The 27,144-nt window shown below is 40.6% G+C and overlaps 4 protein-coding genes across 5 annotated transcripts in view; 1 reads left to right on the forward strand and 3 right to left on the reverse strand.

Annotated features, from left to right (window-relative positions):
* Positions 1-27,144, reverse strand: part of LOC138983117 (activated RNA polymerase II transcriptional coactivator p15-like) — a 72,529-nt gene that overhangs the window by 23,901 nt on the left and 21,484 nt on the right. The gene's annotated exons all lie outside the window — the stretch shown is intronic.
* LOC138983096 (snurportin-1-like) lies at positions 665-11,612 on the reverse strand. The gene is made up of 9 exons (XM_070356507.1): positions 11,534-11,612; positions 11,143-11,318; positions 10,531-10,669; positions 6,570-6,674; positions 6,207-6,300; positions 3,401-3,498; positions 2,936-3,013; positions 2,446-2,523; positions 665-1,238 (listed from the first exon to the last, which is right to left on the reverse strand). Exons 2-9 carry the CDS (start codon positions 11,298-11,300, stop codon positions 786-788), a joined length of 1,203 nt encoding a protein of 400 aa, XP_070212608.1. The 5' UTR covers positions 11,301-11,318; positions 11,534-11,612; the 3' UTR covers positions 665-785.
* On the forward strand, positions 11,821-14,356 carry LOC138983091 (carboxypeptidase Q-like). The gene has a single exon (XM_070356499.1). It carries the CDS (start codon positions 11,857-11,859, stop codon positions 13,273-13,275), a length of 1,419 nt encoding a protein of 472 aa, XP_070212600.1. The 5' UTR covers positions 11,821-11,856; the 3' UTR covers positions 13,276-14,356.
* Positions 17,186-26,588, reverse strand: LOC138983105 (leucine-rich repeat-containing protein 61-like). 2 transcript variants are annotated; one of them, XM_070356516.1, is made up of 8 exons: positions 26,377-26,584; positions 24,694-24,780; positions 22,307-22,453; positions 21,926-21,986; positions 20,744-20,895; positions 19,984-20,052; positions 19,205-19,330; positions 17,186-18,858 (listed from the first exon to the last, which is right to left on the reverse strand). In XM_070356516.1, exons 1-8 carry the CDS (start codon positions 26,387-26,389, stop codon positions 18,725-18,727), a joined length of 789 nt encoding a protein of 262 aa, XP_070212617.1. In that variant the 5' UTR covers positions 26,390-26,584; the 3' UTR covers positions 17,186-18,724. The 2 variants fall into 2 exon arrangements, with proteins under 2 accessions (XP_070212617.1, XP_070212621.1); XM_070356520.1 differs by lacking the exon at positions 24,694-24,780 and having other exon boundaries at positions 26,377-26,588.

Raw genomic sequence — 27,144 nt, forward strand, 5'->3', positions numbered from 1 at the left:
ACGTATACGTTGTTGGCTCACGTAAGTGTAGCCTATGCGATCGTAACTTTGTCTGTCTGTGCGTGTGTGCATGTGTATGTCTGTGGTAGAAACTTTAACATTTGAAGACGTCACATTATGGCGTAAGAGGGTTAGACGTCACGCGAAGGAATTACTGAAAGTCTCGGTCATTGTTATTTTGAGCGGGCCGAGACTAGTTGGCAGTCGTGTCCCTGTAAGTTACAGGCTACATGCAGACAGACAGATCTAGATCGAGTGTCTCGCTTTCTTGCACAGTGTCACCTATGCTTACTGTGTGTGGGTGTGTGTGTATGTGTGACGGAGTGATTGAGTTTGTGTTACTGTTTGTCGATTTCTTACGTGAGCCTTGAAGGCTTCGCCTCTTGTTTTCTATTTCCATTGGACACAGTGGTCTTCTTCTGAAGTACACACAGTCAAATAATATTTACTCTGTATGATTGGAAACAGGATCAATGTATGAGAAGCACACACCCTGTTTCCAACACATACATGTATTATTTGATGCACACACTCACATACAAATGCAAAAACAAGTGCTCACTCCCTTGATCACTCTCGCTCTCTCTTACACACACACACACACACACACACACACACACACACACACACACACACCAAACGCACAACTTATAAAACCGAGAACTGGGTGCAAATACAAACATAAAACAAAACCATCAGAAACAGTTTCACAGCACCGATAAAAGTCTGTACAACCAGAAAAATACACTAAATGGGCATTCTGCTTTTTATCAAAACCACAATCGTCACCTCTGAGGATTCGAACCCGCCTCAGACTCCATATCACCTCCGCCCCCGTGAGCATCTGACCCCGATGCAGCACTGTCATGGTCGACAACACCGCTACTGTTTTTATCAACGGAATCATCCAGCCCTTCACCCTGGCCCTCCCCTCCATCTTCCAGACTTGCATCAGCCATCTCCTGGTCTCTGGCTTTCCCCTTTCTCCTTGGGAGTCTTGTTTGGCCGTAAGCTTTGTAGTCCCGTTTGGTGGTGCTGGTGTCCTTGGTCTTATCGTCCCCCACCGCCTGCAAGTGATCAGCGTAGGTGGTGTAGGCCTCAGGGCGGTGGGTCATCTGCTGGTCAGGGACTTGGATGTTGAGAATCTCCGGCAGCATGTACGGCTTGAGCCAGACTACCAGAGGGGAGGACCCGAACAAGTAGTGTGTTCGCTTGTGGTAGAACAGCAGGCCATCAATCTGCAGCAGAGAGAATAAACTACAACACTGAATATCTCTTTAAAGGTATACTCTCTTCTTCTTCTTCTGCGTTCGTGGGCTGAAACTCCCACGTACACACGTGTTTTTGCACAAGTGGAATTTTACGTGTATGACCGTTTTTACCCCGCCATTTAGGCAGCCATACGCCGCTTTCGGAGGAAGCATGCTGGGTATTTTCGTGTTTCTATAACCCACCGAACTCTGACATGGATTACAGGATCTTTTCCTTGCGCACTTGGTCTTGTGCTTGCGTGTACACACGAAGGGGGATAAGCCACTAGCAGGTCTGCACATACGTTGACCTGGGAGATCGGAAAAATCTCCACACTTAACCCACCAGGCGGCCGCGGCCGGGATTCGAACCCTCGACCTTCCGATTAAGACGTCTTACCACCCCGCCACAGCGCCCGTCGTATACTCTCAACTTACAGGGTAGAAATTCTAGAGTTAGCTACCTTGCTACCAAGTTTACATTGTAACAGGTAAATAGCAAATCATGAGTAAGGTAGATCCAAAAAGTTGAATTGAGGTGTTCGTGATGTATTCAGTATTGAAAGAAATACTTTAAGTTCAATGCTTTGTGTCAGAGCCAAATTAGCAAATGGCCCTTCCTACCCAAAGCTTCTTCTACCTACCAATCTTTAAGAGAAATCTTGGAGGCCAATAATATGTCAAAGTAAACAAGTTATACTAATAAGCCTTTCCTAGGAGAAAACTACTGGTTCCGTGCATACGCATGGTGACACAAACTTTTCACATACATGTACAGAAATTCATGCTTTCAACCACAATAGAAAAGATAAACTCCAGTACGTTTCAGAGACAATTTCAAAACTAATTCACCAGCTGGAACACCATGTCTATACTCCGAAGTCATCTAATGTTGCCAGTCAACCTTCTCTGGGCATGAAAATAAATCATCTTTTGAACCTGTTATCATTTACACTCATTACAGTCTTTACAAAATGCAGCCATAAAATGCAGTAAAAATAACTATGAAAGTAGTGATTAATAAAAAAAATGCCCTTAATTTCCTTTCCTTTAACTATGCCTTTCGGACTAGATTATCAAGTTTCTTTTTATTTCAGCCAGAATTTTCATTCTACTTCACAATGACAAACATCCACAACAGAACAAAGATAGTTTCACAAATGTTCCCCTTTATCAAATTGGACAGAGAGCTTACCTCAAAATTCGCAGAAGTAACAGCGTTTGTGATGGATTCTGGTGTACATGGAAAAGATGGCAGAGGAACAAATTTCAGCTGCAAAAAAATTAAAACATAATTAAAATATGAGATGAAGCAAATGAAATATGATTTATCAGTAACACATTAATAAAAATAAAATGGGGAAGATGTACAATAGATACAGTTTCAATTTACTCTCAAACTGGAATCATGAATCATCGTTACTGTAGTTTTGTTTTTAATTGAAAGTTAAACCGCTTGATTTTTGAACAACAAAATCTTAAACACAAATGGAACAACATAAGACCACAGAATACACACAAACATTGTTGCACAGTTACAATACATGAGAACTAAATACAATAAACAAACAAACAAAACAAACAAAAGAAAAAACAAAAGAAAAAGCATAAATCAAAATAACAGGACCCCCCCTAAAAAATTAAAAAATTAAAAGTAACAACATTAAAAGCAATCATTGTTTTACCGGATTGGTCTTTGAGGTTTCACCAAGTTCAGGGATCTCTTGGAACTTGTCATGCAGCCAAAAGAACCTAAATTCAGTCTGGAAAGAGCAATTAATCAATAAGTCAATAACTCGATCGCTAATATATGAACAAACTCAAAGCATCCAGAATGCTATCATCCAGGTATCAAAAGATCAATGAACCAAATGATGCTGACATACCACAGACTGCACAGTGATTACAAAAGAGCATTTATTCATTCATGTCCCTTAATTTCCTTATTTTTTTGCAAGAGTTTGCTTTGAACACACTTCTGAACTTGTAATAAAAGTATCATATTTTAAGCAGTCAATGCACTTGCTTATAAACAGTGGCAACCACAAAAAAGAGATAAATGTAACCACAAAAATGAGATAAATGTAAGAGTTCAAGAGTTTGGAAGCACAAAGCGAGTCAAAGTAGCATGGAGAGTTAGACATACATACCTCTGTCTCATAGATGCTGTGTCCGTTCCAGCACATCAGGTCAAGAACGTAGAAGGTCTTTTCCAGTTCATTGTACACACAGTCCAGAACTGTACAGTCTGCAAGCACACCACACAAACACTTAACAAATATCAGGAAGCCAAAGTTATGGGGGGGGGGGGGGGCATCCACACTGGTGTATAAACACTAATTTATGAAACACCAGGTAAATTTTGATATTATTATGCCAATTATTAATATGACAATGGTGCAACATAAACTAACAGCAAAAATTATAGCTATTCAACTGAAGCAATATAAGTTGTCCAAACAAATGCACAGCAGACAGTTAATATATGAAACAAAGATATAACTTTAACAAAAAAAGGTAACAAATCAGACAGTTAATATATGTATACAAATTGAGCGGACAAATACAACAATACTATACAACCAAAATAAATTGGCAATATACACTTCCATACATACAAACAAAAATAACAGAAAAATAGGTTTAACAAAATCAGGTAAGAGATCAGACAGATAATATGTATACATTAAGCAGACCTGCAACAAACTGAACTATAACTGAACTGAAAGTTACAATACAAAAAAACTTTTGAGCAGGCTTGCTTTAATGATGCAGTTCTCCTATTCTGTTTCATACAGCCCAGACATGGTATCCATGTTCCAACCCTGTGTCACCACTGTGGCACGTAGAAGACATCGGTCATTCTGTCATAAGTGCAGGTGGCTTATTACACCTAAACATGTACACACCTGGGTAGCGCGACTCTGTTGCTGCTAGCTTTTCACTGGGAGGAAGCGACCCGAATTTCCCAGAGTTGGGACAAAAAAGTAATGACAAGTCGCGTAAGGCGAAAATACAACATTTAGTCAAGTCAAGTCAAGTCAAGTATTTTATTGTTTTGGGCCCAGAGGGCTTTGAAACAAAGATATAACAACTTTAACAAAAAAAGGTAACAAATCAGACAGTTAATATATGAAACAAAGATATAACTTTAACAAAAAAAGGTAACAAATCAGACAGTTAATATATGTATACAAATTGAGCGGACAAATACAACAATACTATACAACCAAAATAAATTGGCAATATACACTTCCATACATACAAACAACAAGAGGCGAAGCCATCAAGGCTCACGTAAGAAATCGACAAACAGTAACACAAACTCAATCACACATACACACACACACACACAGAAAGAGCATAGGTGAAACTGTGCAAGAAAGCGAAACACTAGATCTAGATCTGTCTGTCTGCATGTAGCCTACTTACAGGGACACGACTGCCAACAGAGTCTCGGCCCGCTCAAAATAATAATGACCGAGACTTTCAGTACTTCCTTCGCGTGACGTCTAACCCTCTTACGTCATAATGTGACGTCAATGTAATGTGACGTCTTCAAATGTTACAGTTTCTACCACAGACATACACACGCACAAACACACGCACACACACACGCACGCACGCACAGACAGACAAAGTTACGATCGCATAGGCTACACTTACGTGAGCCAAAAATAACAGAAAAATAGGTTTAACAAAATCAGGTAAGAGATCAGACAGATAATATGTATACATTAAGCGGACAACGATAATATACAGCCGAAATAAATTGGCAATACCATTATGCCATGCATCTTTTGTAAAAACACAAAACAAAACAAAAGCATGTATTACATACATATATATACATACCCATAAAGAAACTAGATGTAACGCTAACATACTAAAATCATAACGTGGGCTACAAATCTTGCTAGCTTCATTAGTTTTATCTTAGATTTACAATTCATTAACTGTTCATATTTTAAACAATTTGGGTGAGATCGGTAATAAGGACTAATTAATTTTCTCCTTTCAGACACTATAAGCTGTCGAACTCACAGAATGAAACTGAACGCAATGCAATTTTTCAGCAAGACCGTATACTCGTAACATCGTAAGTCCACCGCTTGTGGCAAAGGCAGTGAAATTGACAAGAAGAGCGGGGTAGTAGTTGCGCTGAGAAGGATAGCACGCTTTTCTGTACCTCTCTTCGTTTTAACTTTCTGAGCGTGTTTTTAATCCAAACATATCATATCTATATGTTTTTGGAATCAGGAACCGACAAGGAATAAGATGAAAGTGTTTTTAAATTGATTTCGAAAATTTAATTTTGATCATAATTTTTATATTTTTAATTTTCAGAGCTTGTTTTTAATCCAAATATAACATATTTATATGTTTTTGGAATCAGAAAATGATGAAGAATAAGATGAACGTAAATTTGGATCGTTTTATAATTTTTTTTTTTTTTTAACAATTTTCAGATTTTTAATGACCAAAGTCATTAATTAATTTTTAAGCCACCAAGCTGAAATGCAATACCGAAGTCCGGCCTTCGTCGAAGATTGCTTGGCCAAAATTTCAATCAATTTGATTGAAAAATGAGGGTGTGACAGTGCCGCCTCAACTTTTACAAAAAGCCGGATATGACGTCATCAAAGGTATTTATCGAAAAAAAGAAAAAAAACGTCCGGGGATATCATTCCCAGGAACTCTCATGTAAAATTTCATAAAGATCGGTCCAGTAGTTTGGTCTGAATCGCTCTACACACACACACGCACAGACAGACAGACAGACAGACACACACACACACACACACCACGACCCTCGTCTCGATTCCCCCTCTATGTTAAAACTTTTAGTCAAAACTTGACTAAATGTAAAATTGACCAACAAAAAGAAAAACATTACGAGCAAATAAACTTTTTCTCCTGCTGACCAGTTGCCACAACAGTTCAATGGATACATACTTTTAGATTGACTCTGTCTGCGTTTTCCCCCTGGGAGATGAGATGGAAAGCTCCTGATGAAATGGCCACCTTTGGAGTATGCCTTTGTTGAAAACTGCAAAAAAATGGAAAAGAACAGAAGTGTTAGCCAGTTCCTAAATCATTGGGGAATATGGGGGGAAAAAAGTATGCACAAGAATAATAACTGAAAGAAGAACAAATCGTCAGTTCCCAAACTGCCCAGTTAATCCAGTACATGGAATCAATTTTTGTGTTTTGCAAGACCATTCAGTAAAATTCTGTCATCATGATCTTTGGGCAAGATGATTATATATAGTGAGAGGGGGGAAGAGAGCAATCACAAAAGAATCAACATTTGTTTACCTTATTTGTGACGACAAGGGTGCGTCTGCCAACAGGACACAGGACCATCAGCCATTCTTCTGCAAGGTCTGGTGGCACTTCCACCAACCATTCAGACAGCATCAACTACATGTATACACAATACAAAATCAAAAAAGATTATTCATTACCCATCAGACAACAGCAGTAAGACTTCAACGTTTAGGTGGATCATCTATGGTCAATTCAGAAACACTGTGCATCAGTTCCACTTCTGTAGCATGCCTAAAGCATATTGCATTTAAAACTGTGCTTAAAAGGTACCTTCCTTCCCATGTAAACCATCACGTTACCCGGCCAGCACATTTATGTTTGTTTGTTTGTTTGTTTGTTTATTTGTTGCTTAACGTCCAGCCGACTACGCAGAGCCATATCAGGACGAGGAAGGGGGGGATGAAGGGGGCCACTTGTCAAGCGATTCCTGTTTACAAATGCACTAACCCATTACTTGTGTCCCAGCAGGCTTTAGTAAAACTAAATTAATACCTACTGGAAGATTACCAGTTTCCAGTATGTTAAAATAGGCTTAACCTATCTACTGCTGGACTTACATCAGAACACTAACAGATTAACTCATTCGAGGCGCGTCGGAACTGGAATTCCGACATCTGTGTTTAGCGTTGGCTGCGTGCCGGCACTTGAGTTCCGACGGATATCACGAATTTTTAACGGTGTAAACGGTCCTGCTGACCAAGGGAAACAACCCCTGCAATGAACTTCTATCTGTCTACAGTGGTACCATTCACTGTAAACAGTTCCTTCCCTTAAATTGTTGGGATTAATAAAAATTTTGTTGACGGTGTGCGACCCACGTGTTTTGACTTTTCCAAGATGGCGGATCGTTCTGCTGAGACGTAGTAACTTGAAAAGAGTGCTAGAACGTGTTATTCAGTACGGTTCTGATCTTGACCTCAGTGATGATGATAGTGGAGATGATATTTTAGATTCTGGTGACGATTTTGTGCCAATGGACGATCATTTGGGTGATGATTCGGGCAATGCAAGTGTCGATCATGACATTGTGTATGATGAACCCATGACGTAGAAAGTTTTTTTGTTTTGCTTCAAATTGGATATTTTGCGTGGATATGAAGACAACAAAAGGTATGTACTTTCAAATGTTTCATATATTTTCTAAAAGAGTAAGTTTCAAACTTTGCAAAAACATAAGGTATGTAAGGTTATCTTGTGTTGTTGATTTTTAATATTTTTTTCAAAATGGCTCTAAATCGCGCGTTGGCAGGGAACACAGGGGAAATTTAGCTGCGCAGCGAATGAGTTAAACTATCATGGGTGAAACCTATGAAAATCAAATTGACTGAAAATGTTTTGAGGCAGGGGTCCAGGGGCCGCATAGGCCCTGGCGGGGTACGGGGCAGGGCCCCGTTAGGGGTTCCAGGGGGGCGGCCGAAAACGAATTTTTGCATTATACATTGTGATTTTGTGGCCTTTCCTGGCAAAAAAATACACTTTTTGTCACTATCATGCAGGTCAAAAAAATACCTTCAGATTCTAATGATATGGTAAAAAGGGTAAACAAAATCAAAACAATTCACAGAAGTAATCATTTTTCTTTTGTATCCTTTCACACTTGCATCTTCCAACACAACGACACAATTGATAACAATTAACATTGACAACAGCCAATTACTAAATGAAATAGAAACTGAACAACTGAACAACTGAAATAAAAGTTCGAAATATTTAATAATAAGAAGCAAACATTGCCAGACAGGCATTGAAATAAATGATGAAACATAATGTCACACATGTATGCAAACAGCATGATGTAGCACTGCACAAAGTAGCAACTAAGCAGTAGCATCTCTTATAGTGCAAAGTTCTCAAGGAAAAGCACTTGAGTTTCAAGCACCAAACTTATCACACACAGGTTTAGTTTCATGAACTCCAACCAGTCCCATCGCCATTTGTTGGCTAGACCAGCATCAATAAGATCTGTCCATGCGTTTTCCGTCAAAACCAGTATCTTTGTCGCAGAAATCGTGTCACCACTTCGTAAGGCCTGGCAAAAAGGCGAGAACTTTTTTTATTATCGTGATGCAGAGCGAATCCGAAAGCGAAGAAACCTCACCTATGGGGTTTACCGCATAGCAGTTCAAAAACGCGTTCCGCTTAAAAATTAAGTGTTTTTTTTTGTTTTTTTAATAAAAATTGCGGATTGACGGAATTTCCGTCAGACTTATTTTCAGATTGACGGATTTCAGTCAATTGACGGGCTACTTTCACCCATGAACTATACATGAATCGCGAGACAAGCGGCAAGAGAAGAGATTTTTGGAAAAAATACAGGTGAATGAGCAAGAAGGCAGAAAAAAGAAAAGAATTCATGAAGAAAAAGAGAGCATGACAGGAAAGAGGAACCAAAAATCTACCTAACAGCAAACTAGAAAGCTCCTGCGGTTCCAAAAACAGGAGGGGCCTTTAATTTCATAACCGCAGTGCCCCACTGCGGGAGCACATTTATGTGTCCAGGCTTTTTTATTTAGGATAAAAGATTGCGACCACTTGGCCACACACTAAAAAGAATACAACTTGGAAGTTGGCTGCTTTCTGTGGTGAGTAGGAATTCTTTGCGAAATTAATTTAGTGCTCCGACACCTAGCTATGACAGTTTTTGTGGGTTTTTTTTTTCTCGGTCACTCTGACTCTGAAAAAATCAGCTGTCAACAGCTGGAAAAAGTATTGGCAGTGATGTACATTTTTCTAGCAGCCTTTAGGACAATTGTCCTGAAGACTGAAAATCAATAGGACACAGTGTCCTGAGATTGCAATTTCAATAGGACAAAAACACGACTCGTAAAACCGCATTTAAAAAGATTTTTCCACCTTCCGCGACTGTCATGACTAGATACTCAAAGGATTGAATCACATTTCAAAGTTATTTGAACAGTTGTCGGTTTTTTTTCACTGCCCATCTGTCGACAATGTTTTTCAGGTAGGCATCTGACCGTTCTGCGGGTCCCTCAAGTTTTGCTTTCAGGATCATGTCCTGGGTTTTGACACACAATCGGTTTCTTCGAGCCGTACACACCAAGTTCTGTGCACTGAATCCTCTCTCAACGATTTATTGCTGAGCCAATGAATGCACTCGAGGCACCATATGGGTTCGGTTTTCTTTTTTTCTTCTTGATCCAACTTGAGGATAAATTAATTCAAAGAATCAGATCCCATATGGTGCCTCGTTCACTCTACAAACTGGTCACACGCAGTGCATACTTTCGCTTGGCAAAACCGAAACCAGCTTTTCTCACGCAGTGTTTACTTTCGCTTGGCAAAACCGAAACAAGCTTTCCTCTTGAAAATTGAACAGTCCGCATGCCTGCTTCATTGTCAAAAACGATCGGACCCTTGACCACTTCTTCTGTAGGTTAATCGGACCTGTGTCCTGCTGGGGTTAAAGCTATAGGTCCTGGGGAAATTGGATCGGTCAGAGACCGGAGACCGACTAAAATGTACATCACTGTATTGGTGAAAAAGATACAGCGACACTGTTTTCTGTTGACTGTATTCTCTATTGTTTTAATCTGTGGAAATAATTCAGCTTGCACACAAACAAACAAAATCTACTCTACTTAGGAAACAAGCAGGCTGTTGATTTTTGTAGTCTGCTTAACGTAAGTAGAAGTAATGCTCTTAGTCCTATCTAATGTAAAGGCCTGGGCAGATCTGTGACCAGTGGTGTGCTTGATTGATATGGTGTGCACTGATCAGAAGGTACGTACATGTATGTACCTTTGAACCATTTTGAGTAACCAATGTCATTGTTCATCAGATGATCATTCATTACTCTTCCTTAATTAGTGCAGACCTTTCTTTTCTCCCCACACACTGCCTGCACAAACACTGTAAAACTGTTGAAATTCCATTTTTCAATAATAGCTATACTCACCCATATACTCCAAGTCAAAGCAAGCATATTTACCTGATCTTTGTAGAACCGCCCTGGCCTCTTTATCTTTCCATCAACATCCATCCCTTCCTCTTCTTCCTCCTCTTCTTCCTCGTTTTTCCAGTCATCCTCTGTGAGCTTCCGCACATGGTTCAGGAAATCAAAGCGGTTCCTGAGGAAGCGTTCATCATGTTTTCAGAAGCATGTGCAGTTCAATAAACTTTGTATTATAATAAGAAGCGTCTTACAATAATTTTAGGACTACAAGGCACAACTTCTTTTTTTACACCAAAAATAACAAGAATACACAGATCGACTGCTGTTGCTTTGGATGCAAGAAAAAAGCAAGCTTTGTGATCGATAAGCATATAAAGTTAAGCCACTTTTTCAAATTTGCCGAATGTTTTCCAAAGGAGATTTGCTCCTCACCGACCTAGGCTAACAATACAAAAACACCTTAAGTACATCGTGCGTGTGTGTGTGTGTGTGTGTGTGTGTGTGTGTGTGTGTGTGTGTGTGTGTGTGTGTGTGTGTGTGTGTGTGTGTGTGTGTGTGTGTGTGTGTGTGTGTGTGTGTGTGTGCGTGGGTGTGTGAAAGCTTCAATCCCTCATACTTTTAAACAGTGGCATACACTTGTGAGCTCACTTTTTCTGATTTTCGAGAAGCTCCCTTCTTCTATTGTTCTGATCCGACTTCGATGACTTGCTCTTGAACTGAGCAAAACGTGGATGGGGAGCAGAGACCTTGTTCGGATCACTGCTGATTTCAAAGCTTCCAGCTAGAGCTGCTGCCAGGTCATCCATATCCAAGGTTTCCAAGGTCTGCGAGAAAGAAACACAGGATCAATGGCCAAAACCAACCTAGCGCCGGTACAGTACAGTGTAAGTATTACACTAATTACAGTACTAGCAGACGAAAATGAGTGAGTACTTCAATAAAAACTCGAATCGAAAACAAAGTAATTTTGAATCAGTGTCATCAATTCTATGGAGAAAAGTTCTACAGATATTTTGCATATAACATTTGGAACAAATACCAGTATTTAAATGAAGATGTCCTAAAGAAAACACTTCTCTATTTCGACGAACCGTTTGCGTTGTTTAAATTCGCATGGAAGTCGCCATAAAGTAGCTCCACACTGCGACAAATGCAAGTATTGATTGGACCTAAAAGTTCGGCAAGCGTAAAAAAAGAGGAAAGAAAAAGTCCAATATACATCTCAACAAAACAAAAAAGAAAACGTAATTGTGATGCCAGTAAATAAACCATATTTACTCTAATTTGTAGGAAATTTGTTCTCCCAAAACAGCAGTACCGCAGAAAGTCACATGATATTTCACGGGACGGCGTCTGCTCGAGATGGGTGCTTCACAAGAGATGGCTGCGTTTTGGGTTTTATGTTGTGCACTCTTCACAGCAGTATCCAGCTATTCTGTTCTTGATGAAAAACTCTTATTCCAAAGATCCTTAGCAGAAATAGCGCGTGTGAAGAGCACCACCGACCACATCATAGATTTCACAGTGAACGGTAAAGGGCAGAACCAGACTTACAAGAGACTTGCAGAGTTTGTTGACAAGTTTGGAAGTCGTTTGACGGGTTCGCAGAACTTGGAGAACGCCATTGATTACATGCTAAATACCCTGAGGTCGGACGGTCTGGAGAACGTTCATGGAGAACCCGTCACTGTGCCTCACTGGGTGAGAGGAGAAGAGTCTGCAGAACTGCTCCAACCACGGAGCCACCCACTAGCAATCCTGGGACTTGGTTACAGTGTTGGTACTCCACCAGAAGGAATTACTGCACAGGTCCTTGTTGTGCGCAGTTTTGATGAATTAAAAGCACGTGCCAGTGAAGCAAAAGGGAAAATAGTAGTGTACAATGAAGACTTTGTCAGTTACGGTACAACTGTGGCATACCGAAGCAATGGTGCGGCAGAAGGCGCCAAAGTGGGTGCCGTGGCAACGCTCATCCGCAGTGTGACACCATATTCTATTTACAGTCCTCACACAGGCATGCAAGACTACCAAGATGGCGTCCCCAAAATCCCCACAGCATGCATAACCATCGAGGACGCCCAGATGTTGTGGAGGATGTCACAGAGAGGGGAGAAAATCGTCATCAAGCTCACCATGGGAGCCAAGAACCTGCCGCCTGCTCAATCACGAAACACGGTCGCAGAGATCATTGGCCACAAGTATCCGGAACAGGTGGTTCTCGTCAGTGGCCATCTTGACAGCTGGGACGTGGGACAGGGAGCCATGGATGATGGGGGCGGGGCTTTCATTTCCTGGCAGGCGCTGTCAATCATCCGTCAGCTTGGTTTGCGGCCCAAGCGCACCATGCGTGCCGTGCTGTGGACTGGGGAAGAAATGGGTATCATCGGGGGTCAGAGCTACTGGGAGAGGCACAAGGGCAACATCACCAACTTCGATCTCGTTATGGAGTCGGACATCGGTACATTTACCCCACTAGGCATAGATTTCACGGGTAATGATCAGGCCACGAAAATTATGAAGCATTTGGTGGGTACCTTGCTGACCAGCGTCAACGCCTCCAAGCTGTCCTCTCCAGCTGAGGTCTCCGACGTCCCTTGGTGGATTGAGAATGGTGTTCCTGGCGGAAGTCTCATAAACGCCAACCAGGACTACTTTTTCTATCACCATAGCAACGGTGACATGATGACGGTTGAAGACGCTCACACGCTGGATTTGTGCTCTGCCGTCTGGGCTGTGGTGTCTTATGCTGTGGCCGATATGGAAGACATGCTCCCCAGATAGTCTCCCTATTTTCTTTTTTTTAATGGTGGGAATATCTGTTTCTTCTTTCATGTTTATTCAGGATGCCAAGTAAAGATGATTTTGTAGTATGTGCGTGGGTAACTTTGAACCATAAACAACCAGAGACACAATTACAGAAAATATTTCTCTGTATAGGCTTAGTATACTTTCAGTCACAGACCATCCAGGCTCTTTCTGTTGTATTTGAATATTTTCAGTTAAAAGTTAGTTTTAGACTCCTTTACACAACATCAGCAAAACGCTGCCAATTTCGCGAAATAGGCAGCGTTTGGCCGATGAAGCGAGCTGGGCAAAAATGTTGCAGATGAAAGGAAAATTGGGCAAAAAAGTTGCCGATTCCGTGAATTCGGCAATTCCATGAATTAGGCATGACAAACATACATGTTTTATTGCACAGAAGTGATTTAGCCAATCACATAGCCACTGTAAAATTAATATATATGCTCAGTGTATTTATCATTTATATATATTTCTATTATTTTGAACCAAATTAATCTCGGGAAATGGACAAGATTTCTGAAATGCTCTTTGATGTAACATAATTGATTATTGATCAAAATATTGTTTCCATGCTCCTTTTCTTTCGCCATAATTTTTGCAACTACATAGTTATGCGGCTCGATCATTCTCTTTGATCTCACATTCCAACTTTAAGTTTAAGCGTGTGAATTGTGAACCGTGTGAAGATTGACAATATATATATACTGTTCAAAAAAAGAAACGCATAGTTGCTACTTGCCAAATTTGTTTTATTTTTCGAAAAAATTAACAGAAAATCCAATATTTAGATTATTTGTTTGAAATTTGGTATGGACACAGTTGAATGCACACACAGTTCATTTGCATCTTCAAATCAATCAGTCAATCAATACGATTGGGTGCCGAGGCTGTCAAGTCAGTAGGGGGTGTGACTGCCTTGAGCAGCAACAACTGCCCGGCACCTTCTGGGCATGGACTGGATCAGATGCCGGATATCTTGCTGTGGGATGGTGTCCCACTCCTCCTGAAGTGCCTGCAATAGATCGCGGTGATTTGCCGGCGCTTCTTCTCGCCTGCGCACACGTCTGTCCAATTCATCCCAGAGGTGTTCTATCGGGTTCATGTCTGGCGACATGGATGGCCAGAAAGCACCTGGACATGGTGGTCGGTGAGGAACTGTGTGGTGAGTCGTGCTGTGTGCGGGCGAGCGTTGTCCTGCTGGAATATGGCATCCTGGTCAGCCAGAAGAGGAAGGGCGTGTGGGCGCAGAATTTCCTCCACGTATCGCTGGGCAGTTATGCGCCCTTGGACGTGCACCAGGGTGCTCCTTCCAGCGGTATTGATCGCCCCCCACACCATGACGCCTCCACCACCATGAACGGGTGCCTCATCCACACAGTTGGGCGCGTAACGTTCGTTTACTCTCCGGTAGACCCTCCTCCGACCATCATGTCGCTGGAGCAGGAAGTAGGACTCGTCGCTGAACCACACGTGTCTCCAGTGATTCCGGACGGTCCAGCGAAGGTGCTGGTTGCCCCACTGCACTCGGTTCTGGCGATGGCGGCGGGTGAGGACAGCTCCTCTGTGAGGTCTGCGAGCTCTCAAACCAGCTTCATGCAGGCGGTTCCGCACGGTCTGGTCCGATAATCGGTGTGGCCCGGGGAGAGCCTGGACAGAAGATGAGGCCGACAGGAAACGATTCCGGAGGTGGCGGAGCCGTATGAAGCGGTCGTGAGCAGCAGTTGTCGCCCTTGGTCTTCCCGCTCGTGGCAAGTCAGCAACGGAGCCAGTGGCTTGAAACCTGACCCACAGTCTACTGATGGTGCTCTGGGACACGTGGAAGTGCCTGGCGATTGCACTTTGACTTTGGCCTGCTTGTAAACGACCCAATGCAATTTGGCGGTCTTCTCTGCTCAATCGGGCCATCTTTCGTCGCTGAATTGTCGTCTGATTTCTTTGTGGCGAACAATCCGCTTGTTATGGGTTTTGGAAAACATGGTGAGAGCTCAATATTCCCCGAGTTTCACGAGATTACACTGAAGCATGACGAGTGGTCATGCCAAATGAGCAATTTTGACATTGTAGCCACTGATAACGCATGCGTCACGTGCAGAGCTCACTTGTGGCAATGGACGAAAGGTCGACGACCAGATAAACATTTTCTGCAGTTTGGTGGATATCCTTGTAGCCATATAACTAAATTAACCAAATATTACAAGCTATGCGTTTCTTTTTTTGAACAGTATATATATATGCGGTACAAAATTTGTGTCAGCTCATGTTCATGAGGCGCCACACTCATAATTATTATCTTATATTTATCATTTAATGGTTTATGTACAGCATGTATGTATGTGTGATAAACAGTGACCGTTCAGAATTTTAATGTCAATTAACTGATTAAATGATTCTTCACATCATCAGAGGCCTCTATTTCTCAACCTGTTAGGGACATTGACTGGTGATGCTCTAAAGAGATTTTAAAATGTAATCCAGACCTTTATTTTTATACATGAGAAGGGACCTCTAAGTGAGGTGTCTCTGGAAGAAAACTGGACCTTTAAATCCAGTTTTTGAGATGGTCAAATGTATATATATATTTAAGACAATAGGACGTGCTTGAGTTTGCTTACTCTTGTCTGGCCTAATGTTAGCTTTGTATGGTAAAGGTCTACACTACAATGGAATCTCTTTTCTATGAGACTAGTTTTTGTACAACTATAATAATAATGTTTGTGGAGAAATCGCAGCTGCAGTCAGATGAATCAAAAGTTTGCCTTTGAGTCACTATGATTTGTTTCCCCTCAACTACAGCTGTAGTTTTATTATCTTCTTGTTATACAATGTGCTGATCTTTTTGAGCGTGTTTACAGAGGAATTCAGCTGAATCTACTAATAAAATTTTTTGTGTCAAGATACCCTAATTTTTGTTTCAAGTACATGGATTACAATGTTGAGCTGTGATTTTTCCTGGGTATGGCAAGCTATGGGTTACCCCTGTCTTGCAGTTGCAGGTATGTGGGAAACACTTTAACCTTCACCGTGGGTCGTGGACAACCCAGAGCCTCACAAAATCGTCTTTATCTCTGAAACTATTTGGAGTTTTTAATTGAGACTTCAAGTAGTCTCCAATCACCATACGACCTTCCTATTGCCCAATTTTTGAAAGCTTATCTTTGTAAACAAACAAATAAACGAAGACGTATTTGAACTACACAGTCCGGATGATGTGGGTCGTGGACGACCCACATGGAATTATTCAGATAGTGTGGGTCGTGTACGACCCATACTCGGCAAAGAGGCGGGAAAATGGTTATGCCTATTCGGATGGCGTGTTTTTTTTTACGTTGAATCCTTCTTTGGAAAGTACGAGTCGTACACGACTCACATCATCCAGAGCTGTGTAGTCCAAAGCGTGGTCCGGTGAAGGTTAACAAATTTGAGTGTACCATTCATGACTACCAGTATTGTTTTTTTTTTATAAACTAAAGATTATGCAGTGCTGCAGCTGATAAAAATTGTGCTCATACATGTGATTATCCTAGACTCAGGAGAATGTGTATTTAGACATTTATATTCAGTTTTGAATGTTATTTGTCGATAAAAATGATGACGAAAAATGAGCTTCAAAATAACCACTGTCCCAGAGTTTCACAATGAATTTGGCTGTTTGCCATGCTGTCATTTTCTTGTTTTCATCTCTTATGCAATTTTGTTTGTGCCAGAGCAGTATAATTATTTTGACTTGAGACAGATAAAATGAATTCCGGTTGATCAATACGAAATGTCCAGAGTGTTAATTAAAATATTCACAGTAACAATGTGTGTGTGTATGTGTGGGTGAGAGAGAGAGAGAGAGAGAGAGAGAGAGAGAGAGAGAATTCATCACAAACAAAAGCCCAGACCAAAGTGTGTTTTCAGGCCATTGCATGTTTATATCAAAAAATATAATTTCATGTGACAAGAAAGCTTGACAATTGCTATGTCTCAATAAATATATATCCTTGAATTATCTTATCACAGCAACACACATCTTAATGAGTGAAGAGGCATTGTAATGCAGCTTCAGATTGGTGCTATTTCTGCTGACAGGGTCAAATGTATACTCTTCATTCCAAGATATGGACACCATAACACCTTCATCTTGCAAAACACTTAAAACTGTGGGCAACAACATCCAAATTCAAAGAGCTGATAACATTCCTCCTGTTACAGGTAGATCTAAGTTTAAGCAGAACAGCATAATGTCAAACTCTGTGGGCAAAGTATCCTTTGAGAAGTTTATACAGGCAGGGTGGCAGAAAAAATGTAGGTGAATAAGTCCACTAGCATAATTTTTTTTAACCATATCATTTAAGTACATTGACTTTAAAAAAAAAAATCATTTGAAACAGGTTCTCTCTGAGTTACTTAGCGTTGTCTTTTGTCCTTACTTTAATAGTCCCTTATACATGCTTTTTAAAGCAAATAATAACAAGAAGAGCAAACGCTCGATCGAGTCACTTTCGCAGTTCTGAATATTATATGAGGCATCAGATGGACAGGAAGAAATTGCTATTCACAACACAATGAGTCACGTGCACATAAAATTTGAGCCCGGTCACTTTTATAGTTTCCGAGAAAAGCCCAACGTTAAGTTGTGTGTTGCCGAACAGAAAAGGCTAGTTATCTCCCTTGTTTTTCTGATAACGTTCGTAAAAGGCTACAGATGTAAATACTTTGATGTAAAGAATAATCCTACAAAGTTTCAATCACATCCGATGAACTTTGTCAAAGATATAAAATGTCTAATTTTTCCTTTGACGCTGACCTGTGACCTTGAAAAAGGTCAAAGGTCAACGAAACCATCGTTAAAGTGTAGAGGTCATTGGAGGTCACGACTAAACAAAATATGAGCCCGATCGCTTTGATAGTTTCCGAGAAAAGTCCAACGTTAAGGTGGTGTCTACGGACGGCCGGCCGGACAGACTAACACTGACCGATTACATAGAGTCACTTTTTCTCAAGTGACTCAAAAATGTGACCATGTCAGAATTTGAACGTTGGATGGATGTAATTGAATAATTAAAAAAAAACTAAAACAAACTTCAAATGCACAGAATTCTGTGCTATACAGTCACATGAGAGAGCATTTCTGTCAACTTCCGGATTAAGCAGTGTTGGACGGATGTAAATAAACGCATCTTGCAATAACTAAGACAACAAGATAACAAAACAAAAAAACGTTCAGTATCACAGCTGCCACTATAACAAATATTACAATAAACAGACTATATGTAGTCAAAAGAACATCCCATACAAAAACAAAGCATGTGTACAATCAGTTATACCAAGAAAATCACTGTTTTATCAGCCAGTCTTTTAGTGGTGGTTTTTTCCTTTAAAACAAAAATACTTCCACACCCCCAACATGTGATTTAAAAGAAACTTCCCAAATTACAATACACCATCAAGATGCATTATCTGTGGTATCCATGGCAACTGGGTGATCTTTTTCCATAGTGTCTGTGGAAGATGTTAATTGCAGTTCCTGAAGCCTTTCTGCAGCTTTGGCACTCACGTTTGAGCAGCTGATCAACAAGTCTGAATAACACACCAAGAAAATGTTCTTAAATCAAAGTGTATGCAAGTCTACACAAAAAGAGATGAAGAAACGTCATCTTTTCTAAGCAGTTATTTTGTCCAATCTAAAATAAAAGAGTATATGCATGTCCACACAAAAAAAACTAGAAACATAATCTGTTCTTAGCAGGTGTTTTCCCCAAATACATATTATTACCATGAAATTTGCAGAAGTGATGCTTCTGACAAAACTTGAATTGACAGTTAATGCTAACTATTAAACAGATGATTTCGTGCATGTCATGCAGATAATCAAGAACAATTAAGCATGAGCTTCTCGTGAAAAGCGCTGGAAGTTTTAACATACCTTGTAGCTGTTCCTCTGCCTTATTGTGCTGGCCCACCAATGTTTTTTCTGGAAGACGCCACAGTGATGAGGGTAGTCTGCTCATGTCCATCAAGGGAACGTTAATCTCACTGCCATTACCAAAACCTGTAGACATGCACAACCAGCCATAGATGAAATCACGGCAGAAATGCTAAACTGAAGAGAGCAGCTTTTGCTGATCTGTTGGACACCAATGTTTTCTTAGTTTATCAGTTTTCCTTTACGGTTTTTTCCACACTTCTGAGGAACAATAGAGCTGAGAAGAACACAACCAAAACACCTGCCAACTACAATGTGCTCTTTCCAGTTTCCTTCTCACCTGGTGATATTTTTATGGGCTCACCTCTTTCTGTTTCTTCTTCTACTTTCCTGAGCTTTTTTTTTTTATACCCACAGTAACCTTATGGCAAGTTTTTCATGCCACACCGCTTTTGACCCTGCTGAAAAGGCAGCATAATGCCCCATTTGAGGGTGTGTAAGCTAATTGTATTGGCATATGTTTCCAAGCCCCTTGACCTTTGCTGGAAGTTCCAGATCTATAATGTGTGCATCAGTCTTGACTGAGAATTATATAAAAAGAATCTCATCTGCACCTGGGTTCGAACCCACACTGATAACGACAAACTGGTTACAAGGCCAGCGCGCTACCAGCTGAACTTCAGGCCCGCTGCATAGGCTCACCTAACTGGCCAGTACCCCGTCCCAATGATAAAAACGGCCACAGTAACAACAACAATAAAGAAAAAATAGTGACTTGCCGTTCAGAGTTTTGTCTAAGTTCTGACAGATGTAGAACAGTTCACTGCCTTGACCTCGAATTCTGTGACCTGTTTAACAAAACATGTGTATGAAAAATTGCGCGAAGCGATTTTAAAAAATTTAGTCAAGCTGTTGCTTCAAACCAAAAGATCAATGCTAAAAATCAGTCATCACCATGACCTCATTTAGAAAGTCTCGGCTAGCCATACCCGACTGAGACAGGTCACGCGCTCATCTCCGCTAAGCATTTGAATATAGTACATGTACTGACTTAACATTTTGACTAAATGTTTTAATATAGACGGAGAATCGAGATGAGGGTGTGTGTGTGTGTATGTGTGTGCAAGACAGCAATTCAAGGAAAACTACCGAACGGATCTTTATGAAACGTTGCATCGAAGTTCATCGAATTCATATGTAAAGTTTCATGAAGATCGGTCCAGTTGTTTTCTCTGAATCACTCTACACATGCAGATAAACACATACACAGACACGCATACAACGTCTCGATTCCTGGTCCATGTTAAAATATTCAGTCAAAACTTGACTACATTTAAAAAGCAGTTCTAAACTTCTTAATTATTCAAAATTATAGAAACATTTTTTTCTCAGCTGTACGCCACTGCTACAGAACACAAGTCTGAGTTTGACTCTGCACAAACCCAAAACATCCCAAGACAATTATGATAACATTGCCACATAACAAACTTGAATGGAAGTAGAATTAAAAATTCAGGAGAAAAGACAGCAGATCATCACCATCTAGCACTAGGAGGTTGGGAAACAAGCTGATGACGTTATTGACGTAGGTGGAAGGCATGCAGGCAGGGTTGGAGAGACCGTGGGCTTCATCCCTCAATCTTAAGTCTTTCAGGTGCTCCATGCGACACAGACAACGCAAGCAGCTAACACTGCCAACAAAAACAGTCAACATCAATGTACGGTGAGGTAAAGCAAGACAACGCAAGCTGTCAATGCTGCCAACACAAAACAGTCAACATCAATGTTTGGTAAGGTAAAGCAAGGCAAGGTCACGTCGTAAGCAATGAACCTTCTGTTTTGATGTTTTAGAATTCTTTTTTTTTTTAGCCTGTTCCTAAGACCAAAGCAAAAATGGGAAAAATTATATTATATGTCTTATCTTCTTCTTCTGCGTTCGTGGGCTGAAACTCCCATGTACACTCGTGTTTTTTGCATGAGTGGAATTTTACGTGTATGACCGTTTTTTACCCCGCCATTTAGGCAGCCATACGCCGTTTTCGGAGGAAGCATGCTGGGTATTTTCGTGTTTCTATAACGCACCGAACTCTGACATGGATTACAGGATCTTTTTCGTGCGCACTTGGTCTTGTGCTTGCGTGTACACACGGGGGTGTTCGGACACCGAGGAGAGTCTGCACACAAAGTTGACTCTGAGAAATAAATCTCTCGCCGAACGTGGGGACGAACTCCTGCTGACAGCGACCAACTGGATACAAATCCAGCGCGCTACCGACTGAGCTACATCCCCGCCATATGTCTTATAAAGGCGGGAGTCATACAATGGAGATCTTATGAAAGAGAGAAAAATCTTGGAAAACAAGGTCTTTATACAAAGGGGTATTAATTAATATGGAGAGTCTAATTAATTAAAACAGAGATTTCATTGCAGACCTGTGAGGTTTTGCCCGTGGACATTTTGGTTGCTTTCTAAATATCCCTGGGGAAACTGGGCTAGCATATGTGTTTGTATTTTCCAAGGCCTTCGGGAGATGTGCTGTGAATTTGAGCAAGAATTTGTGTATAAATCTACTCACCAAATGTGTAAAAGGTGTGCATCAACATGAATAAGGTCAATGACAAAATGTGTGGAAAAATACACAAGAACACACATTTACTAGGCAAATCATCAGTAGAGCTGACAGTATTTGTCAGAAAAGGAATGTTTAATCTTTGCCAAACCTCCCAATGAGATTTCCTGCCAAGTTGAGACTCCGAAGGTTTTCAAGTGACTGCAAGCCATCTGCCATAAAAGAAAAATAATAACATACATAATATATATATATGAGGATACATTTTGGCCACAACACAATTACATTTTAAATGCAAACCTTCACCGGTGATATTGAAAAAATGCACAAAAATAGAATACCGACAGGATTTGTATGAACAACGTGAACAATACATTGATCTTAAATGTCCATCTGAAGTATTAGTACCAACAACCAACAAAGATTATGAAACTAAAACCACTTGTTCAGGAAATAGGAACTTTTTTTATCGTCAACCATAAGCATAAAAATACAATAATTAAGTAACCACAATCTTCAAAAGCATACCTACCAAGAGAAGAAATTCTGTTGGCAGAGAGGTTAAGAGCTTGAAGACAAGACAACCCTGCCAGTTTATGAAGCTTGGTTACGTTATTTTTGCTCAGGTCCAATCTTTCTAATACTGTGCATTGTCCCAGGCACCCAAGGTCTGTAATACCTGCAACATCAACATCACAACAGATGCAGTAGGAATCGCTAAAAGTTTTGATACATTGTATTCTATTGGTAAAATTGAAAAATACTTTAAAGGAAATCAGCAACCCATAATATTTCATATATCTATATACAACTTGTGTCTGTCTGTGTGTCTCTCTGTGTGTGTGTGTGTGTGTGTGTGTGTGTGTGTGTGTGTGTGTGTGTGTGTGTGTGTGTTCGCTATGCCAAGCCAAAGTTCTCGATGGATCTGCTTCAAATTTGGTGGGCATATTCAGGTAGACCACGGACACAACCTGGTCGATGAGAATTTTCAACACGTGCTCTCAGCGCGCAGCGCTGAACCGATTTTGGTTTTTCTGTTCATCTTCCCAGATCCATTCCCACTAACTCTTCCTTATCTTCTCCAGTGTTTTGCGTTTATCTCCCTTCCTTCGTGTGGCGTCAATCCATATTCCCGTTACTATGTTACTATTTTTAGAATGTCACTGCACTGTCCAGAACGCTTTCCTTGCACCCGTAAGTTGTCCTCACTGTAAAAGTGCAAAGGTCGAATCAATTTATAGCCACGCGAAAAATACACTGTCATCTATCTCTATATATTTATAGATATAGATTATACATATATATAGCTTCTGTGTGTGTGTGTGTGTGTGTGTGTGTGTGTGTGTGTGTGTGTGTGTGGAGGCAACACCTGTGGATTGTAGAGTTCTGTTTGTGATGGGGTCTGGAGGCTTTTGTCTGTCTGTATATTCTGGCCTTTGAGCAGCCATAACAGTTAATATAGGGCTTAGAAATAAGCTCTAAAATTCTCAATCCCGTTTGAGAGGACTTTGCCTTCAAAGGTGATTGTGGTGAACCGCCACGCTGTCTGTCTCTGTCTCGCGATTCACCTCTAGTATATATAGATATGCCCATTCTATTCTGTTTTCCCTGGGGATGCTTTGGTGTTTCAAACTGTCGACATGTCCCCCAGGGGACTATCTGGTATCATTAATCAGCTCCCCATGATACACATTAGAATGTGCCACACATTCTGCAGTTGTCCTCCACCCCACTGGCACTTTGAAAACATACCCGATCACGTACAAAACATCTCCAACCCTTTTCTCCCCTCCACCATCAACGTTAAATGTTAAAGTGCCCAAAAGTAAGTGTGTGTGTGTGTGTGTTAATGTGCATGTGCTTGCAAATGCTTGTGAGCGTGCATAGTTAAATGATCGTGTCAGATGTGCCGCTAGCTGAAAACTCATGCTGGTGTTTTAGACACAAATATTTCATTTTAAATATATATTGGCTCTACGTCTTGTACATGTACTGATGTAGTTAACTGGAAAGTCTCCTGCCATCAACAAAATGTGCTGCTTCTAACAGCAGCGATATGTACTCACACTGATATATATACATACTCATTTTTATATCCCTTTGGCTTCCAGCGAGAAGCAGACAAAGTAAAGCAGATGTGGAACAGCTGTTACCCCTGATTTAAAACACTCTCCCACTCACAGTCACTGATCAAGGAAACTATTGTACTGTACCTTACATCAGTGTCAAATTACTCCATTGTATTGCATGGGGAGATTTATATAGCGCTTGACGTTCTCTAAGCGCTTTACATATTAATTTCTGCCGTGTGAGATGCAATTTTTTGCACAATATATCACGCACTCACATTGGCCAGCAAACCTCAAGTCTATTTGGGCGAGCATTCACCTTTCACGGCCTTTATTCCAAGTCACACGGGTATTTGGTGGACATTTTTTTTATCTATGCCTATACAATTTTACCAGGAAAGACCCTGATGTCCATTTGCTAAAGTGGCTCAAACAGAATTCAGAGATCAAGCAAACTTTTATTGTACTGTATTTAAATGGTGGGAACAAAATGTCCATGCATGTAAAACTCAAAACCTTTTGCCAATGATTGTACTTGGGAGTCACAGGCCACAAACACAGAAGGAGATGTCCATTTTTGGACATGGCAGATTGTGAATAAAAATTCTGTATCACAAAGTCCGTCTGATTGATTTCTCAAATTTGTTCACACTTGCCTCAACACTCTAAAATATTACAGGTAAAATATTAACGAAATCTATTTTGGGGGGTCAATCGGTGTCCCATGTCTTTAAGTATTGCCATTGGACAGTAACTCTGAAGACGGCCCATGCTGGACCTTTTTTCATGTGTTTATTTTTAGAAATCTAAGTACTCATAAACATATGGGCCCATATGTCACTCGTCTTACCCAAGTCATGAAGAAGCAGAGTGTGGATGCTCTCCAGGTCAAATTCACCACTTATAGATTTCAGCAATGCCTTTGTTATTCTGCCATCTGAAATGAAGTACGTGGTAGAAAGAATGGCTTAAAAAATAAAGTTAGTGAGAAAGTGATGTTTCATATTACATTATTTTGTGTTATATTTGTGCTCTTGCATGTGTATTGTGTTCATCCCGATGATCCGCGCATAATTACTAGTGCACACGCTTTTGCATGCGTCCTTGTGAGCGCATCCCAATAATAATGCTCCCCTCTTGTAGGCATAGGATCCCGTGCGTGATGCACCTGCACTCAGGAGAGTACGTCTGTATCCGTACTCGTTTGGTCATGAAGTTTTTGCAGTGATCTAAGCCCAGTACTAGCTAGTGTGTGTATTATGTGTGTGCAACTGAAGGAGATAGACAGAAAGGGAAGAGCATATCTGCTTCCTTCCTCATAGTTCCCTTAGCTATATGTTAGTAGACGAGCTAGTATAGACTGCATCTCCCCTATCACCCCCCCCCCCCCCCCCCCATGTTCTGCTTGGTGACTGCAGTGCTTTTAATACCTGTGTATACATACTGATGTACCCCTTTCAGTGGAACCATAGAAAGGTCATCCAGAAGTCATGTCACAATTAGTGCTCTATCCATACTATCCAGCCAAAATAGTCATGCCACAAAAATTCAACCAATAGTGTTTTTAAATTTAAACAAATAAGACGGTACTTTATGTTGCTCTCCCACTTACATTTCTTTGTCTACACAGGTGCAGTAACAATGCTAACATATTATTTTTGCAGGAGGCAGAACTGCATGAGAAGTATACTTTGACTTCAAATTGACAGATGTTAATTGTTTTTCATTATCAATACTGTGTTCTATTTTGGAGTAGAAATATTTTCACTAGTTATACAGGACAGAATGATGAGCCTACCGCCCGTAGTATAAGTTTACTATTACTACCAACATAAAACCAAAATAGGACTGTACATGAATGTTATCTTCTTCTTCTGCGTTCGTGGGCTGAAACTCCCACATACACTCGTGTTTTTGCACGAGTGGAATTTTACGTGTATGACCGTTTTTACCCCGCCATTAAGGCAGCTTTCGGAGGAAGCATGCTAGCTGGGTATTTTCGTGTTTCTATAACCCACCGAACTCTGACATGGATTACAGGATCTTTTCCGTGCGTACTTGGTCTTGTGCTTGTGTGTACACACGAAGGGGGATAAGCCACTAGCAGGTCTGCACATAAGTTGACCTGGGAGATCGAAAAATCTCCACACTTAACCCACCAGGCGGCCGCGGCCGGGATTCGAACCCTCGACCTTCCGATTAAGAGGCCGACGTCTTACCACCCCGCCACAGCGCCCGTCTACATGAATGTTATATGCGTGCAATACATAAACACTAAAACAGTATTTTAATTTTTATTGAAGTTTTAACCCACTGACGGATAGTGAAACATGCACCAAACATATCTAAAGGATCTGCTTGACAAAGAAAAAATCAGTGTATGATACACGATTGAAAATAAGAAAACGATTTTGAGCATGTTATGTATATGACAGACCTGAAACAAGTGTGTAAAATAAGATGGGACGCATATTAACAAGCCGCGATGCGTTTGGAATTTTATTATTGGTAAAATTGTCTTTAGTTTACTAACCTTGAACGCTCATTTTATCTGACCAGTTCGTGATTCAGTATATTCCACCGAAAGATAGTTTACTAAACGTAAGCCTGACCATATAGTCCTGCTGCAGAAACAATGAAATAACAGTTAGGAATGAAACGCAAAAAAACAGCGTATGATTGTTTCCGTATCAACCAGAACGTTCATAAGAGTGTGCTCCCCTAAACCGATACAAGAGTAGCCGTTCTTGGTGGTATCTCAAAATTAATATCAATGATCTCAAAATGTACAACTTTTCTGAAGAAAAAAAATCAAAATTCTACCAAAATGTGTTGTGTAGAGGCTATTTAGTAACTGTTCAATGTTACTGTTATGAATTGTTTTTATTATGAATTCAGTTTAGCGGAAATAAAGGTGATAATCCTCAAAGAAAATGATGTGCGCCGATTAAGAATTGGAGCATTGTTAGAATATTGCTGTACTTCATAATCATAATTTTATTTCGAAAAATGCGCGACAATTCCAGAAAAGTGTAGCCGTGTTCTAGAGTTGGTTGACACCGATGTACATCAGCCTATGGTCGCCTATGTGCAGAAGTATATCAGTCAGTCAGGTTTGACATCCTGGTTCTGGTTCTGGTATAGTACGCAGGGGCGGACGAGGGGGGGGGGGGGGGGGCACAGGGGGCACGTGCCCCCCCCCCCCCCAAAAAAAAAGAAAAAAAAAAGAAGAAAAAAAAAGATTTTTCTCTGCTGATTCTATGACCATTTCTAAGTTCAAATGGCACCAGATGGCACCATT

Source organism: Littorina saxatilis, linkage group LG1 (assembly GCF_037325665.1).
Source record: "Littorina saxatilis isolate snail1 linkage group LG1, US_GU_Lsax_2.0, whole genome shotgun sequence".
Taxonomy (NCBI): Eukaryota; Metazoa; Mollusca; class Gastropoda; order Littorinimorpha; family Littorinidae; genus Littorina; species Littorina saxatilis.